Genomic DNA, 20,166 nt, shown 5'->3' with positions numbered 1-20,166 from the left:
AAGGTCGGAAACAAAGGATGAGTCGAGAGTAATTAATGAATATGAAATCAGGTGGCAGATTCGGGACCCTTTTGACGAGGAACAAACTGCTACTCTAACCCTAACCTGCATATCAGTTTTATTTCGAAGTATCTAAAGATTCAACCGCGAATTAAAATATCTAACAACTACAGAAACGAAGAAACTTTATAATAATAATTCCCTGCACGCAGAGAAACCGAGATCTGTAAACAGATGACGGCTGCCGTCATTTTGAGAGGAATTAATAAATTGTTCATAATGGCGGCGGACGTTAAAAAGATTCTAGTTTAAACAGAATGTAATCTTCGTCTTGACTAACGCACGAACACACAACATCCCGCTCTCCCAACGGCCGAGGCTGCACCAGGTAGGGAAACTTCTGAGGTGAAAAGGAAGCGGCCAAGTGTATGGCCCACTTGACTACCGGCAAGTCCCACCGGTACTACTGTACTTTTTTCAGCCGTAGAGACACTATAATCCGTTCATCATAAGAGTAAACCTGATGTAAGCAAACACAAACACGATGATTGGACGGAAGCCGCAGCACACGTACACCGGTGTTGTTACACTCTTGGAAGAAGGTCCTACTTATGCATTAGACATCTTATGACGAAGTTATGTTAAATGAAACTTTAGGATATTCAAATGTATTAAAAGCCATCAACATTTTTCTCAATCACACTTTGGCTACGTAGTTTTTATTTCAAAAATCGTGTACAGTCACAGCCTCTGCAGCGTTGTGCCCTGATGGTCGCGCTGTTAATGCGCAGTATGAAAACTGCTGAGGCTGCTTTCTGTTCCGTAGTGAAACACGCGCGTGGAACACGGTTAAAAGTGCCGAGAAAAAGGCTGTTCTTTATGTTTTTCATGAAGTTAGGAGATAATCGGCTTTGAAGTTTTCCCAGCGTTGTATTCCCAGCGTTGTATTCCCACCGTTATATACACTGTAGTTGGAAATGAAATCAACATTCAACGTGTGGCGCAGTCGTTAGCGTAATTATATTCGTGCGTAGGTTCAAACCTCCCGAACTTCACTTTTTTTGTCGTTCAGTCTCAAATACCTACATCTCGTAGTTATAAAACTCATCAACATTTTTTATGACTAATGCACGTCTTCCTGTTTCTAATTGCAATTGGACACGAAATTCCTGTTTCTATTTCAAATACAAATTCTTAATTATCGATGTTTTACGAAAGACTGTTCATAAAAGTTGTTTAAAATAAGAAAAAATAACAATTTTATTTTAGAGGGAAAAATGAAAAACCAAATCCTCTTTATTTGGACTGTGTCCATCGTTTTATACCACAGAGGTAGATAAGTCTCTCAGAAACATGAAAAACAATCATTTTCACAGCATCGGACACATCATACAAATGCTGCAGTTTTACATTTTCTGCTGTACCATTACAATATGAACACAGCAGAACTGACTTGGAGCCAAGCTGCGGGATTTGGCCCTAGAAGTAAGCTACCAGACGTACTGGAACTAACGCACGCAGCTTTTTCACACGTCACTGTCGAACGCTGGCAGGATATAAATGTAAATGTCGTGTGACTAGGGCCTCCCGTCGAGTAGACCGTTCGCCGGGTGCAAGTCTATCTACACTCCTGGAAATGGAAAAAAGAACACATTGACACCGGTGTGTCAGACCCACCATACTTGCTCCGGACACTGCGAGAGGGCTGTACAAGCAATGATCACACGCACGGCACAGCGGACACACCAGGAACCGCGGTGTTGGCCGTCGAATGGCGCTAGCTGCGCAGCATTTGAGCACCGCCGCCGTCAGTGTCAGCCAGTTTGCCGTGGCATACGGAGCTCCATCGCAGTCTTTAACACTGGTAGCATGCCGCAACAGCGTGGACGTGAACCGTATGTGCAGTTGACGGACTTTGAGCGAGGGCGTATAGTGGGCATGCGGGAGGCCGGGTGGACGTACCGCCGAATTGCTCAACACGTGGGGCGTGAGGTCTCCACAGTACATCGATGTTGTCGCCAGTGGTCGGCGGAAGGTGCACGTGCCCGTCGACCTGGGACCGGACCGCAGCGACGCACGGATGCACGCCAAGACCGTAGGATCCTACGCAGTGCCGTAGGGGACCGCACCGCCACTTCCCAGCAAATTAGGGACACTGTTGCTCCTGGGGTATCGGCGAGGACCATTCGCAACCGTCTCCATGAAGCTGGGCTACGGTCCCGCACACCATTAGGCCGTCTTCCGCTCACGCCCCAACATCGTGCAGCCCGCCTCCAGTGGTGTCGCGACAGGCGTGAATGGAGGGACGAATGGAGACGTGTCGTCTTCAGCGATGAGAGTCGCTTCTGCCTTGGTGCCAATGATGGTCGTATGCGTGTTTGGCGCCGTGCAGGTGAGCGCCACAATCAGGACTGCATACGACCGAGGCACACAGGGCCAACACCCGGCATCATGGTGTGGGGAGCGATCTCCTACACTGGCCGTACACCACTGGTGATCGTCGAGGGGACACTGAATAGTGCACAGTACATCCAAACCGTCATCGAACCCATCGTTCTACCATTCCTAGACCCGCAATGGAACTTGCTGTTCCAACAGGACAATGCACGTCCGCATGTATCCCGTGCCACCCAACGTGCTCTAGAAGGTGTAAGTCAACTACCCTGGCCAGCAAGATCTCCGGATCTGTCCCCCATTGAGCATGTTTGGGACTGGATGAAGCGTCGTCTCACGCGGTCTGCACGTCCAGCACGAACGCTGGTCCAACTGAGGCGCCAGGTGGAAATGGCATGGCAAGCCGTTCCACAGGACTACATCCAGCATCTCTACGATCGTCTCCATGGGAGAATAGCAGCCTGCATTGCTGCGAAAGGTGGATATACACTGTACTAGTGCCGACATTGTGCATGCTCTGTTGCCTGTGTCTATGTGCCTGTGGTTCTGTCAGTGTGATCATGTGATGTATCTGACCCCAGGAATGTGTCACTAAAGTTTCCCCTTCCTGGGACAATGAATTCACGGTGTTCTTATTTCAATTTCCAGGAGTGTATTTGACGCCATTTCGGCAACTTGCGCGTCGACGGGGATGAGATAACGTTGATTAGGATAACACAACACCCAATTCCTGAGCAGAGAAAAATTTCCGACCCAGGCGGGAATCGAACGCGAGCCCTTAGGACTGACATTCTGTCACACTGACAAATCTGCTACCGGGGGCGGACGGCGGGATACAGAACGGCTCGTTATAAAAACAGAAGAGAAAATACTGGTTAGCTTCGTAGATTCTGTTGTTGACAGGCTCGTTAACACCGTAGCAGGTGACACTTCCAGAACTGAAATGTATTTCTCGGATTCGGATAAGGAAGGAGCTAAGAGATTACCAGACGACTGACTGTAAGAAATGCCTTCGTGGCTTCAATATTTAACTATACGGAGAAATCTTTCAATACTGCCTTATGTTACACACAGCTTTACGCAGAAAAATTACCCTGTGGTTAAGTCAGGAATTTTCACCATTCTTGTTTTTAAATACAATAGTATATTAGCGATGAGCGATAACATGTTGCGCTTTTCGTCTAGTCGTCTAAGGAGAGTATTGTGGGAGATTTTCAGTGTATTATTTCATTCAGCTTAAAAATTAAATGACATTCGAAGCTGTATTGCTCCTCTGCTCGTCTGTTTTTTACATGTGAACTGCTATTGGCCACGTCACTGCAGGCTAGTTGCACCAGCTGACCGGCCAGTGCTGTCCAAACTAAAAGCGCCGGTAAAGCTATTGCACCGTATAATCGCTAAGTCCATGTGCGCGTAACGCACAGCCCGAAACGTAGTCCTGTTATTGTACTTGACAGTACGCGAGACAACTTGGCTGCAGACCCATGTGAAACGGAAATCCAGTGAGGTTCCAGCAAACGCAGAAGAATACATAGTGCAATGTTTACATCATTATTCTTATGGTGAACGGACTATATGACGTAGCGAGCAGCTAAGGAAAGCCCTGAGCATAACCGCTCCAGCTCCATTTTGGAACCTCTTCTTGGAAGGTCCACTAGCTGCCGTCTCGCCCGCGACCGCCTACTGTATAGAGGTACGCTCTGCCATGAGACGGTAAAGCTTAACGGTTCGTGACTTCGGGCACAGTCTAATGATGGTGCTCGGATTGGATCGCTGTTTCGGTCGTTTAGCGATCGTGAATTTCGCGATGCTACTGGAGAGCAGCAGCGCCAGCCACGCGATAAGGTTCACCGAATTGTGCCACCCGTCACTGTTGTTACCAAAACCTAGTTCCCGTCGTTCACGATTCTCGCTCCAAGGTGTTCTCAGTTCATCTTACGTAGCTACAGGTGAATGCTGTCTCTATATGTCATTCTGTGAATCCATCTCTGTCAGTTGGGTCTGCCCTCGGCTAAGGGTACGTTGTTCTGTTCAAAAATGGTTCAAATGGCTCTGAGCACTATGGGACTTCACATCTGTGGTCATCAGTCCCCTAGAACTTAGAACTACTTAAACCTAACTAACCTAAGGACATCACACACATCCATGCCCGAGGCAGGATTCGAACCTGCGACCGTTGCAGTCGCGCGGTTCCGGACTGAAGCGCCTAGAACCGATCGTTCACCGCGGCCGGCTCGTTGTTCTAAGCTAGTTCCTAAATCTTTTATTTGTGATACGATTTCTACCAATTTTCCCCAGTATCCATTAAAATCAGTGGCTCCCTGAAAGTGGGATCGCAGTCCATGCCTTCACACGGTCTAGTACTGGGTAGAATAACTAACGAAATTCCGATAGCCTATCAGTGATTTATCTGGCCCACTAGCTGGGGCAAGCTCCTTTTATTCAGGCAGCCTGGGTTACGAAAACTGTGGCAGTCCGTGTAGGTGTGGTAGTGCACTGGGATAAGAACCGTAACAGCTGATCATCTCTTTGCGGCCAGATAAGAGGAGAGTGAATGTTGGGGAATGGGCAAAAAGCAGTCACCTAGAGTCACCTGGTCGATTTGGAGATGGTGCTGCCACTTACAGCCAAACGACGTATAGCAGTGTCACAGATAAGAGAGTACATTTAAGCAAACACATTGTGTCTATTCAGTAAAGTATGTCCGAGTGACATATGTCCGAGTGACACTTACTTCTCTCCTCTTATTATTCATACTGATTATAATAATCTGCAATAACTCGAATAACATTTGTTGGTAAGTAACAAACGGAAACTACTCTTGTTCCGTCTTCAGCGGTGTACCAAATCAGTCACATGAAGAGTTTTGGATTAGCCTGACAGATCCGACTATTCAGGCGTCTCTGTATGTGTGCTACGCATCCAGATTACGTTGGTGTCGCACTGAGGTGACAAAAGTCATGGGATACCCACTAAAATCCTGTCGAACTTCCTTTTTCTTGGCGCAGTGCAGCAACTCGACGGGGCATGAACAAGTCGTTGGAAGTACCCTGCAGAAATACTGAATCAATACGCCTTTACAGCGGTCCACAATTGCGGAAGTGTAGCCAGTGCAGGATTTTGTACACGAACTGACCTCCAGATTATTTCACGTAATTGTTCCATGAAATTCATGTCGGGCGAAATGGGTGGCCATATCAATCACTCGGACTGTTTTGGAAACCAAGCACCTACGACTGTGGTCCGGTGATATCGCTATTTGAGAACATGAAGTTCATCAGTGCAAATTGTCTCCCAGTAGCAGCACATGATCTTTTTGAGTCAATGATCGGTTCGGTTGGACCAGAGGACTCAGTCCATTCCATATAAACATAGCCCACACCACTATGGAGCCACCACCAGCTTGCGCAGTGCCTCGTCGACAACCTGGGTCCACAGCTTCGTGGGGCCTGTGTCACATTAGCTCTAACCAACGGAAATCGTAACTTATCTGATCAGGCAATGGTTTTCCAGTCGTCTAGGGTCCAACCGATATCGTCCCGAGCCCAGGAGAGGCGCTGCAGATGATGTCATACTGTTAACAAAGGCACTCGCGTCTGTCGTCTGCTGTCATAGCCCATTAACGTCAAATTCTGCCACACTGTCCTATAAGACACGTTCGTCGTACGTCTCACACTGGTTTCTGCGGTTATGTCACTCAGTGTTGGCAGTGTTGCTTGTCCGCTAGCACTGACAACCCTACACAAACACCGCTGCTCTCGGTCGTTAAGTGAAGGACCTCGACCACTGTGTTGTCTGTGGTATTCTTGGCACATTCTTGCTACTGTGGATCGCGGAGTACTGAATTCCTTAACGTTTTCCGAAATGGAATGTCCCATGCGTCCAGCTGCCATCATCATTCCATGTTCAGAATCTGTTAATTCTCATCGTGCGGCCATAATCAGTAACACTTTCATGCCGATGTGCTCTTTGACCATTTATTATTGCATATATACTTGCTTTTATCTTTATGTAAATTTATATGTACACGATGTGTGAATTAATTTGTATATTTTGCTGTATAATCAATTATGTATATTATGTAAATATCGCTGAGTAATCGCTGAGAGTATGTTAGGGAAACGTTAGGTTTTTGTCAACGAATAAATATCGTTGGAGTAGCGGCGTCTCTGGACGTGGGAGGATGTTACGTCGGAGCGCGCGCTACACAGAGAGAGAACTCTGATGTGAGACTTGGTGAAGTTCGGACGCATGGATGGCATGCACTGTACTGGAGGAGTGATTGTTTAGGGGCACGTGGCAACTGATGAGCGTGGCCGGTGGAAATATTGGGTGCAGCAACATCAAGAACCCGCCACGCCAATATCATTGCCAATAACTCCCGTGCTCACTAATTACCATGGAAAGGAGCCAGCAGGAGTATCGTCGTCAGCAACTTCGTCACGGCGAGAATGGACTGAAGTAAGATTGCTGCATCACAGCTTATTGTCAACTAGTTTTGTAACGGCGTTACTCAGCTTTGTGGTGTTTTGCGAGTGAATAATTACCATAGTTTAATGAAAACTGTTTACCAGTGATTCTCCTAAAATCATTCACCAAGTAGGTTCCTGTCCTGTCCTATTGTTACAATAATCCGAGTACCTTTTATGAAAAATGAAAATTGCAGTGCCAGTTAATTTTGCTTATGAACTAAATGATCCAGTTAGATTAAAGATTTGAACTTGAAGCATTCAGTAATTTCAGTCTCACTAACTTTAAATTTTAACTTTAATCTGAGGCGATCTAATTGTCACAAATTATAAATCAACTAATCAAATTAAAATGATTCCTGGCACTATGAACAAAAGCACTAACTAGAATTAATTAGTGAGTGCTAATATCAGTGATTATTGTAATTTGTTGTTTGTAAAGTTCTGGTTCACATTTTGACTTGCAGTCGTGCTAAAGAATAATAATTACCTTTTGATACAGTAATTATCAATTTCTACTTCCCTGTTCAGAAGTCAATAGAGTTTCTTTTAATTATTTTTTTGCCATTTTCAGAATTCATATGAAAATAGTAGACGTTATTGTGAGGTAGCGCCATTGTCATTTACAACAGTAAGTAACCATTAATCTAAGTGTTATCTTGCATGTTTTCAAAATTTCAGCTCTATTATTAATGATATTTCGAGTGCAAACTATTTTCTTTCTCGCTTTACTACGTAAATGTTTCAATTGTTTTTGCTAACGTGCGTGCAGCCCTCTGTTGCCGCACGTGTTTGAGTAATTCTCGACATTGACTGTTCGGCTCATTAATTCACCTACCGAACAGAAATATTGCCCAATTGGGCTGGCGACCGTATTTCTTTGAGCTATAATTATTTCAGCAACTCTTATTATTCTGTTCCGATCCACGTGGTACAGCTTCTCGTTGGCACAGTACATGAATGGTAGCACAAACCTTTCGAACAACCGTACTAAATTTTACAGTAATTAAGTAGGCGGAATAAGTTGTCCTAGAAGGCATCTTGTTGTTATCCTCTCCCTCATTTATCGACTTTATTTTGAATCTTCGGAACGATAGCCTTTTCAAAATTTTATTCCAATTGTTTAGGCACATGCTTACACGGTCATATCTTTCTAATATTGTCAATAGAAGGGAAGGGGGACGTTACAAGTCCTTTCACACTGATCTCCTGAGTACAAATGACGGCGCTACCAGCGCACTGTCCTTTTATAGTTTTTGTGCACGATATTTCTGCCATCACCGAACGATGTGGCGCAGTGGTTAGCACACTGGACTCGCAATCGGCCCATCCAGATTTAGACTTTCCGTGAATTCCCTAAATCACTCCAGGCAAATGCTGGGATGGTTCCCTTGCAGTGGCACGGCTGTTTTCCTTCCCCATCCTTGACACAGTCGGAGGTTGTGCTTCGTCTGTAATGACCTCGATGTCGACGGGACGTTTAACTCAATCTTCTTTCCTTCCTACTACCGCCATCAGTATATGCGCTTATGGCTATCGCATGACCTTTGTCACCTTAGTGTAAACAACATGGCGAACACTGTCTTACTCCCGACATTATTCTTTATTTTTCTGACAGAAAGCGATGACGTCAAGAAAAAATGCCTACTTGTAAGATGTAATCATCTCCAAGGATAGCCATGCAAACGTAAATGAAAAGACATTTATACATCTGTATTAATTGCGTCAAGATCGTTCCACAAATATATTTTCATCTTTTCCTTGCTTGGAAAGACAGCCCTACAGTTTTTGAAAAGCCAATAACAAAGTCTTCGAGGTATTGGTATAAATTAATATTTTGACACACCGATCACTTTAAAACATTTGGCTATGTGAAATAAGCTTTATTTCTTTCAGATCTAAGCAACATGCAATGTACGACAGTTACATATGCAAGTCCATTCACAGAATGGAAAGCATCACTCGATGTCAAGAAAACATCACGAATATTGGGCGGCGTGCAAACAATTCATACAATTTGTCTTTCTTATCTCCTCACTTTGGATCCGCGTATTTCGTGTCACTGGCGGATTCTGGATGGTGTTTCCCGAAGCGGGCGTCCAGTTCCTCATTGATCTGCGCAAATGTCTTGCCCTTGGTTTCGGGCAGGAGGAAGTAGACGTAGGCGGTGGCGCATACACACAGCACGGCGAAGCCCCAGAACGACCAGTAGGCGCCCACGTTGTCCGACACCACCTGGAACATCTTCTTCAGGAAGAAGCCGTACAGCGCTATCACTGTCGTGTTGATGGACGCAGCGGCACCTTTCACAGACACGTGGTATATTTCCCCAATCAGCGGAGACATCACCGGTCCTGCACCAAGACCAAAGGATACCTGCAACAGAATTACGGCCTGGTAAACCGGGAAGATACAGTGTTCTAAACAGCCAGACAGCTCTGTACAAAAGTAGCCCAAATGTAGTGTTTTATAGAAGCAAAAGGGGAGAGTGGTGGAATATCAAGATTGGATCACATAAGAAATGAGGAAATATGGAGGAAAAGGTAATGTAAAAGAGTACAATAGACACAATTGACGCAAAAGGCTACTTTGATATGGGCACCTTAGAAGAAGATATAGACCAACAAGTATATAAAAACGGGTTGTTGAGGAGATAATGTAGAGTAGAGATTTGCAATATGGAGACAGGATGGGCAACAAACAGTGGAAATAGGCAGCTAGAAATGAGAATCTGTACTCGCACACATACACGCACACACACACACTCGTGTAGAAATGAGAATCTGTACTCACACACCAACACACTAACACACACACGCTCGTGTGTGAGTGTGTGTCTGTGTGTGTGTGTGTGTGTGTGTGTGTGTGTGTGTGTGTGTGTGTGCGAGTACGGATTCTCATTTCAGCTGCCCATTTTCCACTGTTTGTTGTCCATCCCGTCTCCATATTGCAAATCTCTACTTTACATATATTGCACGATGGGCAATGAATCCATCACCTTCATAGCGGATACGCAATTATGTCCGACTTCCTGCGGGAATATCAAAGTAGCGAGCGTGGGGGACATGGATGGGGACTGCAGGTAAGTTTCGCTAGGGCGGAATGTGGGCTAGCCGACAGGCGTGCCAAGATAGTCCGCGCAAGTATGATAAGCACTATGTACTGGTGAAGCAGTGCTAAACGCTACTGCTTGGTAAGCAGGAGATTCTGGGTTCGATTTCCGGTCCGGTACACATTTTCACTCATCGCCACTGATACCGCATAAAGTCCCGATGGAGCTATCAGTAGTCCTTTCCTTTCCCTTTCCTTTTTCCCCATTCACCTTCAGTTTACACACAAACACACACAGTGGCAACTAATATTAGCTGACACCTTACACTGGAGGCAGAAATAGAAAACGAGCAACAAATACGGAACCAGCTTAGTACTGGGCTATGTATCGAGTGCTATATAAGCGGGAGATATACAAATTGGAATGAGAGTCTGGGATTCAGAAGTCTTCATTTGTATTCGGGGTAGTGAAAGAAAAGTTTAGAACTATTCGAAAGAGTAGATTAGCGCTTGAAGTTCGAGACTGGCTATGGGCATAACAGAGTAGATTAGCGCTGGAAGTTAGAGACTGGCACAGGGCATTCTGCGACAGAAGATAAGGAGTGAGGATAAGAAATGGAGAGTATGTGTTAGCTAAATCGTACATACACACTGTTCGAATCTTCTGTACACAATATTTAAGCGTTAATGGAAGAGATAAAAAGATTTTATTTGTGTGACAAGAGTCAAGGAGGGATATTTCTAGAGACCTATTATAGTGATGACTGTTATTGTGAAATGCAACTCAGAAGGCCTTGTGATGTACCGTAGGAGGTTAAAGACATGTCACTAGACTTGCCTACTTACACACGAATATCCAAGTAACACTTGTCTGTTAATGACTGTGTAACACGTTATAAATGGGCTGTTATTTAGGGGATAAACGTTACTGTCATATTAGCACAGGTAAACATTATTTCTCAGAGAGTCTGACAGAACTTAGTATTCCAAATTTCCTTGAGACAGATAATCCTTTGTACACGAATCAAGACGGTTTTAGAAAGCATCGCTCGTGCGAAACTTATTTGTCCCTTTTTCACATGATATCCTGTGAACTGTGCATGAAGGGAACAGGAGGATTCCATATTCTTAGATTTCCGAAAATAATTTGGCACGGTGTTCGACTGCACACTTTTAACAAAGGTGCGAGCATGTGGTTTAGGCTCCCAGATACACTATGTGATCAAAAGTATCCGGGCACCTGGCTGAAAATGACTTACAAGTTCGTGGCCCCATCCACCGGTAATGCTGGAATTCAATATGGTGTTGTTGTTGTTGTTGTGGTCTTCAGTCATGAGACTGGTTTGATGCAGCTCCCCATGCTACTCTATCCTGTGCAAGCTTCTTCATCTCCCAGTACCTACAGAAGCCTACATCCTTCTGAATCTACACTCCTGGAAATTGAAATAAGAACACCGTGAATTCATTGTCCCAGGAAGGGGAAACTTTATTGACACATTCCTGGGGTCAGATACATCACATGATCACACTGACAGAACCACAGGCACATAGACACAGGCAACAGAGCATGCACAATGTCGGCACTAGTACAGTGTATATCCACCTTTCGCAGCAATGCAGGCTGCTATTCTCCCATGGAGACGATCGTAGAGATGCTGGATGTAGTCCTGTGGAACGGCTTGCCATGCCATTTCCACCTGGCGCCTCAGTTGGACCAGCGTTCGTGCTGGACGTGCAGACCGCGTGAGACGACGCTTCATCCAGTCCCAAACATGCTCAATGGGGGGCAGATCCGGAGATCTTGCTGGCCAGGGTAGTTGACTTACACCTTCTAGAGCACGTTGGGTGGCACGGGATACAGGCGGACGTGCATTGTCCTGTTGGAACAGCAAGTTCCCTTGCCGGTCTAGGAATGGTAGAACGATGGGTTCGATGACGGTTTGGATGTACCGTGCACTATTCAGTGTCCCCTCGACGATCACCAGTGGTGTACGGCCAGTGTAGGAGATCGCTCCCCACACCATGATGCCGGGTGTTGGCCCTGTGTGCCTCGGTCGTATGCAGTCCTGATTGTGGCGCTCACCTGCACGGCGCCAAACACGCATACGACCATCATTGGCACCAAGGCAGAAGCGACTCTCATCGCTGAAGACGACACGTCTCCATTCGTCCCTCCATTCACGCCTGTCGCGACACCACTAGAGGCGGGCTGCACGATGTTGGGGCGTGAGCGGAAGACGGCCTAACGGTGTGCGGGACCGTAGCCCAGCTTCATGGAGACGGTTGCGAATGGTCCTCGCCGATACCCCAGGAGCAACAGTGTCCCTAATTTGCTGGGAAGTGGCGGTGCGGTCCCCTACGGCACTGCGTAGGACCCTACGGTCTTGGCGTGCATCCGTGCGTCGCTGCGGTCCGGTCCCAGGTCGATGGGCACGTGCACCTTCCGCCGACCACTGGCGACAACATCGATGTACTGTGGAGACCTCACGCCCCACGTGTTGAGCAATTCGGCGGTACGTCTACCCGGCCTCCCGCATGCCCACTATACGCCCTCGCTCAAAGTCCGTCAACTGCACATACGGTTCACGTCCACGCTATCGCGGCATGCTACCAGTGTTAAAGACTGCGATGGAGCTCCGTATGCCACGGCAAACTGGCTGACACTGACGGCGGCGGTGCACAAATGCTGCGTAGCTAGCGCCATTCGACGGCCAACACCGCGGTTCGTGGTGTGTCCGCTGTGCCGTGCGTGTCATCATTGCTTGTACAGCCCTCTCGCAGTGTCCGGAGCAAGTATGGTGGGTCTGACACACCGGTGTCAATGTGTTCTTTTTTCCATTTCCAGGAGTGTACTTAATGTATTCATCTCTTGGTCTCCATCAACAGTTTTTACCCTCCACGCTGACCTCCAATACTAAATTGGTGATCCCTTGATGCCTCAGAACATGTCCTACCAACCGATCCCTTCTTTTTGTCAAGTTGTGCCACAAACTCCTCTTCTCCCCAATTCTATTCAATACCTCCTCATTAGTTATGTGATCTACCCATCTAATCTTCAGCATTCTTCTGTAGCACCACATTTCGGAAGCTTCTATTCTCTTCTTGTCCAAACTATTTATCGTCCATGTTTCACTTCCATACATGGCTACACTCCGTACAAATACTTTCAGAAACGACTTCCTGCCACTTAAATCAATACTCGATGTTAACAAATTTCTCTTCTTCAGAAACGCTTTCCTTGCCATTGCCAGTCTACATTTTATATCCTCTCTACTTCGACCATCATCAGTTATTTTGCTCCCCGAATAGCAAAACTCTTTTACTACTTTAAGTGTCTCATTTCCTAATCTAATTCCCTCAGAATCACCAGATTTTATTCGACAACATTCCATTATCCTCGTTTTGCTTTTGTTGGTGTTCATCTTATACCCTCCTTTCAAGACACTGTCCATTCCGTTCAACTGCACTTCCAAGTAATTTGCTGTCTCTGACAGAATTACAATGTCATCGGCAAACCTCGAAGTTTTTATTTCTTCTCCATGGATTTTAATACCTACTCCGAACTTTTCTTTTGTTTCCTTTACTGCTTGCTCAATATACATATTGAATAGCATCGGGGAGAGGCTACAACCCTGTCTCACTCCCTTCCCAACCACTGCTTCCCTTTCATGTGCCTCGACTCTTATAACTGCCATCTGGTTTCTGTACAAATAGTAAACAGCCTTTCGCTCCTTGTATTTTACCCCTGCTACCTTTAGAATTTGAATGACAGTATTCCAGTCAACATTGTCAAAAGCTTTCTCTAAGTCTACAAATGCTAGAAACGTAGGTTTGCCTTTCCTTAATCTTTCTTCTAAGATAAGTCTTAGGGTCAGTATTGCCTCACGTGTTCCAAAATTTCTACGGAATCAAAACTGATCTTCCCCGAGATCAGCTTCTACCAGTTTTTCCATTCGTCTGTGAAGAATTCGCTTTAGTATTTTGCAGCTGTGACTTATTAAACTGATAGTTCGGTAATTTTCACATCTGTCAACACCTGCTTTCTTTGGGATTGGAATTATTATATTCTTCTTGAAGTCTGAGGGAATTTCGCCTGTCTCATACATCTTGCTCACAAGATGGTAGAGTGTTGTGAGGCCTGGCGCTCCCAAGGCTGTCAGTAGTTGTAATGGAATGTTGTCTACTCCCGGGGCCTTGTTTCGACTTAGGTCTTTTAGTGCTCTGTCAAACTCTTCACGCAGTATCATATCTCCCATTTCATTTTCATCTACCTCCTCTTCCATTTCCATAATATTGTCCTCAAGAACATCGCTCCTGTTTAGACCCTCTATATACGCCTTCCACCTTTCAGCTTTCCCTTCTTTGCTTAGAACTGGGTTTCCATCTGAGCTCTTGATATTCATGCAAGTGGTTCTCTTTTCTCCAAGGGTCTCTTTAATTTTCCTGTGGGCAGTATCTATCTTACCCCTCATGAGATAAGCCTCTACATCCATACATTTGTCCTCTATCCATCCCTGCTTAGCCATTTTGCACTTCCTGTCGATCTCATTTTTGAGACGTTTGTATTCCTTTTTGCCTGCTTCACTTACTGCATTTTTGTATTTTCTCCTTTCATCAATTAAATTCAGTGTCTCTTCTGTTACTCAAGGATTTCTACTAGCCCTCGTCTTTTTACCTATTTGATCCTCTGCTGCCTTCATTATTTCATTCCTCAAAGCTACCCATTCTTCTTCTACTGTATTTCTTTCCCCCATTCCTGTCGATTGTTCCCTTGCGCTCTCCCTGAAACTCTGTACAACCTCTGGTTCTTTCAGGTTATCCAGGTCCCATCTCCTTAAATTACCACCTTTTTGTAGTTTCTTCAGTTTTAATCTACAGTTCATAAACTATAGATTGTGGTCAGAGTCCACATCTGCCCCTGGAAATGTCTTACAATTTAAAATCTGGTTCCTAAATCTCTGTCTTACCATTATATAATCTATCTGAAACCTTTTACTATCTCCAGGGTTCTTCCATGTATACAACCTTCTTTCATGATTCTTGAACCAAGTGTTGGCCCACCCTTGACCTTGATGACAGCTCCCACTCTCGCAGGCATACGTACAATCAGGTGCTGGGAGGTTTCCTGGGGAATGGAAGTTTGTTCCTCACGGAGTGCTGCACTGAGGTGAGGTGTCGTGGTCGGCCGGTGAGGCCTGGCACGAAGTCGGCGTTCCAAAATATCCCAAATGTGTTCTATAGGATTCAGGTCAGGACTCTGTACAGGTGAGTCCATTACAGGGATGTTATTGTCATGTAACCACTCCGCCACAGACCATGCATTATGAACAAGTGTTCGATAGTGTTAAAAGATTCAATCGCCATCCCCGAATTGCTCTTCAACAGTGGGAAGCAAGAAGGTCCTTAAAATATCAATGTAGGCCTGGCAGATTACGTTCACCGGGCATTCGCTATACCCACACCCTGCCATTTGATCACCACATTGTGTACCGTGATTCGTCACTCCACACGACTTTTTTCCACTGTTCAGTCGTCCAATATTTACGCTCCTTACACCAAGTGAGGCGTCGTTTGGCATTTACCGGCGTGATGTTTGGCTTATGAGCAGCCGCTCGACTATGAAATCCAAGTTTTCTCACCTCCCGCCTAACTGTCATAGTACTTGCAGTGGATCCTGATGCAGTTTGGAATTCCTGTGTGATGGTCTCGATAGATGTCTACCTATTGCACGTTACGTCCCTCTTCAATTGTCGGCGGTCTCTTGACAGTCAACAGACGAGGTCGGCCTGTATGCTTTTGTGCTGTGTGTGTCCCTTCACGTTTCAACTTCACTATCACATCGGAAACAGTGGACTTAGGGATGTTTCGGAGTGTAGAAATATTTCGTACAGACGTATGACACAAGTGACACCCAAGCACTTGACCACGTTCAAAGTCCGTGAGTTCCGCGAAGCGCCCAATTTTGTACTCTCACGTGTCTAATGACTACTGAGGTCGCTGATATGGAGTACCTGGCAGTAGGTGGCAGCACAATGCACCTAATATAAAAAACTTATGTTTTTTTGGGGGGGGGGGTGTCCGGATACTTTTGGCCACTTCTGAGTGGCTTGAAGATCCTCAAGTAACAGAACCCGTTGAAGGTGAGTGTTCATCAGATCCAGAAAAGTGTGATAGTTTCGCTGTTATTTTCTACATACATAAATTGTCTGGCGGACTGGGTGAACTTCAATATGTGCCTATTTTCTTATGACACTGTCGTGTACGGGAACGTGCCGTCGTGGAATTACTATAGGAGGATACAAGATGACTTAAACAAAATTTGTAGTTGGTGCGATGAATGACAGCTATCTCTGAATGTAGAAACATCTAAGTTAATGCGGATGAGTAGGAAAGACAAAGCCGTAATGATCGAGTACAGCATTAGTTGTGTGCTGTTCGACACAGTCACGGCGATTAAATATCTTGGCGTAAGATTGCAAAGTGATATGAATGGAGCGGGCATGTTAGGATTGTAATAGGGAATTGTTGGTTTTGTTTATTGGGAGAATTTTAGGAAAATGTGGTTCATTTGTAAAGGAGACCGCCTTAGAGCTCAAGCGCCACCCGTTCTCGAGTACTGCTCGAATGTTTGGGATCCGCACCAAGTCGTTCACCACGCACCGTACGATGGCTTACGAAGTATGTTTGTGGGTACAGAGGAACTCAGCATCTGATTTAGCGGCTAGTTAACAGCCTGTAACACATCTTTCAAGGAATTGTACAACGCAGTATATAAAAATGTTATGCGACATTGTGTGTAGAATGTCTCGCCAAACATATTTTAACGACTAATGAAGATGAAGTGGTACATCTGATGGATATTGCCACATAAAAGGTTCATTACTTTAATTATTATCAGTCCTGAAACTTATGAAATTTTGACAGATTATACATGTGTAGTCTATGTATCTGCAGTGAATATGAAAGGACAGGGATCTTCACCGGTTGCTGTAAACCTCTTGAGATATCGCGCAGATATTAATGAGCAGCAGGACTAGGAGCAGAATGATTTTTAACTGTATTAGGAAACAATAACTGTGTGACCGACCTATAATGAAGAATATTTCTTGAACATGTGAGAACGTGTCCAAAAAATCTTCCTCTTTGTAGTGGCATGTTATACTCAAGGCATAAACAGCAGTCTGCCTTGGCGACGACTCTAAAAAAAACTGTGGAACATCTGGTGATGTTCTCCATACTTAAGAGCAGAGCGTAAGAAACTATGAAAACGTTGACGGATGTCTAAAACCCAGAATCGTTTGAATAGTAATACATTCATGTTCCTTTGTGTTTTATGCACGAATTAAATAATAAACAGGAGGTAGGAAGAGATTAGTTGGGGGAGGAGAGAGGGGCATTGAAGCTCTAAAAATACAGATAATGGAAATACGGTGAAAATTTTAATTACGGTACCTGAAAACCCATCAACGCGGCGAGCGGCAGCCAATCGAATGCTGAGTTAACATCACCATAGACCTCGTTGACGTAGAAGTAGGCCCCCTCGGCTGTCAGGCAGGCGCTGCATATCATCAGAGACGCCATAGCGAGTGTCCGCCGGCCGAAGCGGTCTATGATGAACGACGCGCCAACGCTAGTGACGAGCAGAACTGATGCCAGGATGATGGAAGATACGTTTGGATCAAGGTTGCTCCCACTTTCCTCGAATATAGACGTCGTGTAAGTCAATATTGCTATTGCTCCGCTAGACGCCTGAAGCAGGATGAAGCCGGTCATTATGAACAGTGTTCTACGATGCACTGGCACCGTGAACAAGTCTCTCAGTTTTCCTTTGCTCTCATTCTTCTGGCGTATAGTTTCGTGCATCACAGTAAGTTCCGAGTCGAGGTCCTCAGGACTCAGTTTTCCCTTCAGCCGAAGAAGGATCCGCTTCGCGTCTTTTTCTCTGTGCTGGCTGAGAAGGAAGTATGGTGACTCCGGCATCCATATAAAGGCTATGAAGAATATGACAGGGACAGAAGCGCAGATACCAGCGACCACCGGAATGGGCAAGTAGGGCCCTATGCAGTAAATGAACAATGTTCCCATTTGCATCAGTACTAGGTGGATGGCCACAAGCACCCCTCGTATATCAGGGTCGGCTACCTCGCACAAGTACAAGGGCATCACTGTGCTAATAAGGCCACCACCGATGCTCCCGATGGCCCGAGCTGCGAGCAACATGCCGTAGGAATCGGAGAAGGCGACCATCAGCCACCAGGCCAACAACGGCACTGCGCTGGCTAGCACCAACTTCTTCCGTCCAATGATGTCAACCGAGTATCCGGCGCCGAAAACTCCAACCAGCATCGTCAGCGAGTTGATGGATGCGAGCCAAGAGCCCTCGTCAGCCGTGAGTGGAATCGGTGAGCCTTCGCCTTGAAGAATAGGGAGCGTTGTTGAAGGCCAGGTCATGAACGTGCCGTAGGCCGCGTAACTCAGCGACGCTGCAAGGAAGACGTAAAAATACGATATCAGTTGCACGTGGGACTAAATACAGTGTGCTTGGAAATTCCCGTTACAGACTTCTAGGACTTCTATAGGAGGCTGAGTAGATAATATTTTCAACTGGAACCCATGTCCGAAAACGTACCGTTCCCATGTTACAGCCGTTTGAGAACATATTGGTAACGCGACCACTTTTACAACTAATTTATTTGGCGTGACCCAGTACATCACTTGTTTTACAATTCCGTATATTAATAATCAAATAAACAGAAAGGATACGTGATGCAGTTCGGCCTCTTCCAATTCGGGTGTGCAGCGTCTCCTTGGAGGAGCACAGTCACGCCTGTTGACGGTGAAGGTATTCCTCTCTCGAAGCCATTGCGTATTTGTAGCGATAAGTGTATGCAATGGAGTCAGACATCGCGGATAACGACCTTGATAAAGGTGAAGAACCGCGCTTCCAGTACCGTGAGCTTTGGCAGACAGAAGGATCATATCGACGTCTTAAGCAAACGTGCACTCAACCATATTGGTCCATCACTGATAGAGACGTGAATGAGCTTCGATCCAGGTCAGAGGGGTAGGACAGAAATCAAATGACATCAGCCGATCCGACGTCAGCACCCACCCCCATGACTATCCTGTTGCATACCTACCTTGAAAGATGTTTTCAAACGCAAGTAGCTCGGAAACGGTATGTTTCCGATCATGAATTCCTATTCAAAATATTACCTACTCACTCTCCTTTTACAAACAAAAAGTTCAAATGTGTGTGAAATCTTATGGGACTTAACTGCTAAGGTCATCAGTCCCTAAGCTTACACACTACTTAACCTAAATTATCCTAAGGACGAACACACACACCCATGCCCGAGGGAGGACTCGAACCTCCGCCGGGACCAGCCGCACAGTTCATGACTGCAGCGCCTAAGACCGCTCGGCTAACCCCACGCGGCTCTCCTTTTACAAGCCCTGGAAGTTACTAACGAGAATTTCCGAACACCCTCTTATCTACATGTAGATCAATACTCCGCGATCTACCGGAGGGTGTGTGATAGAGGGTCCTTCTGCTATGATTAACTGCTCCTCTCCCCCCTTTCCCTATTCCATTCGCGAGTGGCGCTTGGGAAGATCAATAACTATTTCTTAGAGAAAAGTTACCATAACAAGCATACCGAAAAAAAGTAGTCACTCGCATCCAAGAAGATATAATGTTAATGGGGCGCAACACCCCTTCTTGTCTTAGGTAATGTCCTCAATTCAGCGAGAAACAAGAGTCCGCAAGTTTCTTGTGCTATACCGTTTCAAGCTGAAGCCACTCGTTGATGATAAGTTCTCATAGAACTATGAAACTGCGGCGATATTGGTTGCTGAGTTTCGCCCGCTATTATTTAAATGGCCTGTAACCTTTTCTATGAGACTAAGAGCCTTTCAGCGGCTATGTCAAGGTGCGAGAGAGTGAATGAGTGTTTGTTAAACTAAAAACGTATGCGTGCATCTCTGACAACACGGCTGTTGTCACCTTGGGATTTGGGTGTGTGTACGCAGCATATTCGTCTACAAAATGTTGAACACATATACAGCGAGAATGTTGAAATAAACTTTCCGCTTAATGTGCTCGTTAACCTGAAAGAGTGCATCCAAGCCACAATATGTGAAACGTCACAGAACCATCCTCTAATGGCAGTTGGTAATTTCCAGTTAACGTTGCTGATATGCAGGGGCTTGCCGACGTTTTGTCGCTTGTTGGTGTATGTTAGCTTGTCAT

At 45.6% G+C, this 20,166-nt stretch overlaps 1 protein-coding gene across 1 annotated transcript; it reads right to left on the bottom strand.

Annotated features, from left to right (window-relative positions):
- Window positions 1-8,894: 8,894 nt before the first annotated feature.
- Window positions 8,895-18,260, bottom strand: LOC126093799 (facilitated trehalose transporter Tret1-like). Its single transcript, XM_049908751.1, has 2 exons — window positions 17,367-18,260; window positions 8,895-9,239 (listed from the first exon to the last, which is right to left on the bottom strand). Exons 1-2 carry the CDS (start codon window positions 18,258-18,260, stop codon window positions 8,898-8,900), a joined length of 1,236 nt encoding a protein of 411 aa, XP_049764708.1. The 3' UTR covers window positions 8,895-8,897.
- Window positions 18,261-20,166: the final 1,906 nt, after the last annotated feature.

This window comes from Schistocerca cancellata, chromosome 1, assembly GCF_023864275.1.
Source record: "Schistocerca cancellata isolate TAMUIC-IGC-003103 chromosome 1, iqSchCanc2.1, whole genome shotgun sequence".
Classification (NCBI taxonomy): domain Eukaryota; kingdom Metazoa; phylum Arthropoda; class Insecta; order Orthoptera; family Acrididae; genus Schistocerca; species Schistocerca cancellata.
This window is presented reverse-complemented; position numbering and strand designations above follow the sequence as displayed.

Bases quoted from the DNA above. Each gene is read 5' to 3' on its own strand.
- LOC126093799 (XM_049908751.1), bottom strand. From the start codon at position 18,260: ATGCTGGTTGGAGTTTTCGGCGCCGGATACTCGGTTGACATCATTGGA. The intron at 9,240-17,366 runs GTACCGTAATTA...ATTCTGTTGCAG, and splicing joins CCGCGTTGATGGGTTTTCAG to GTATCCTTTGGTCTTGGTGC.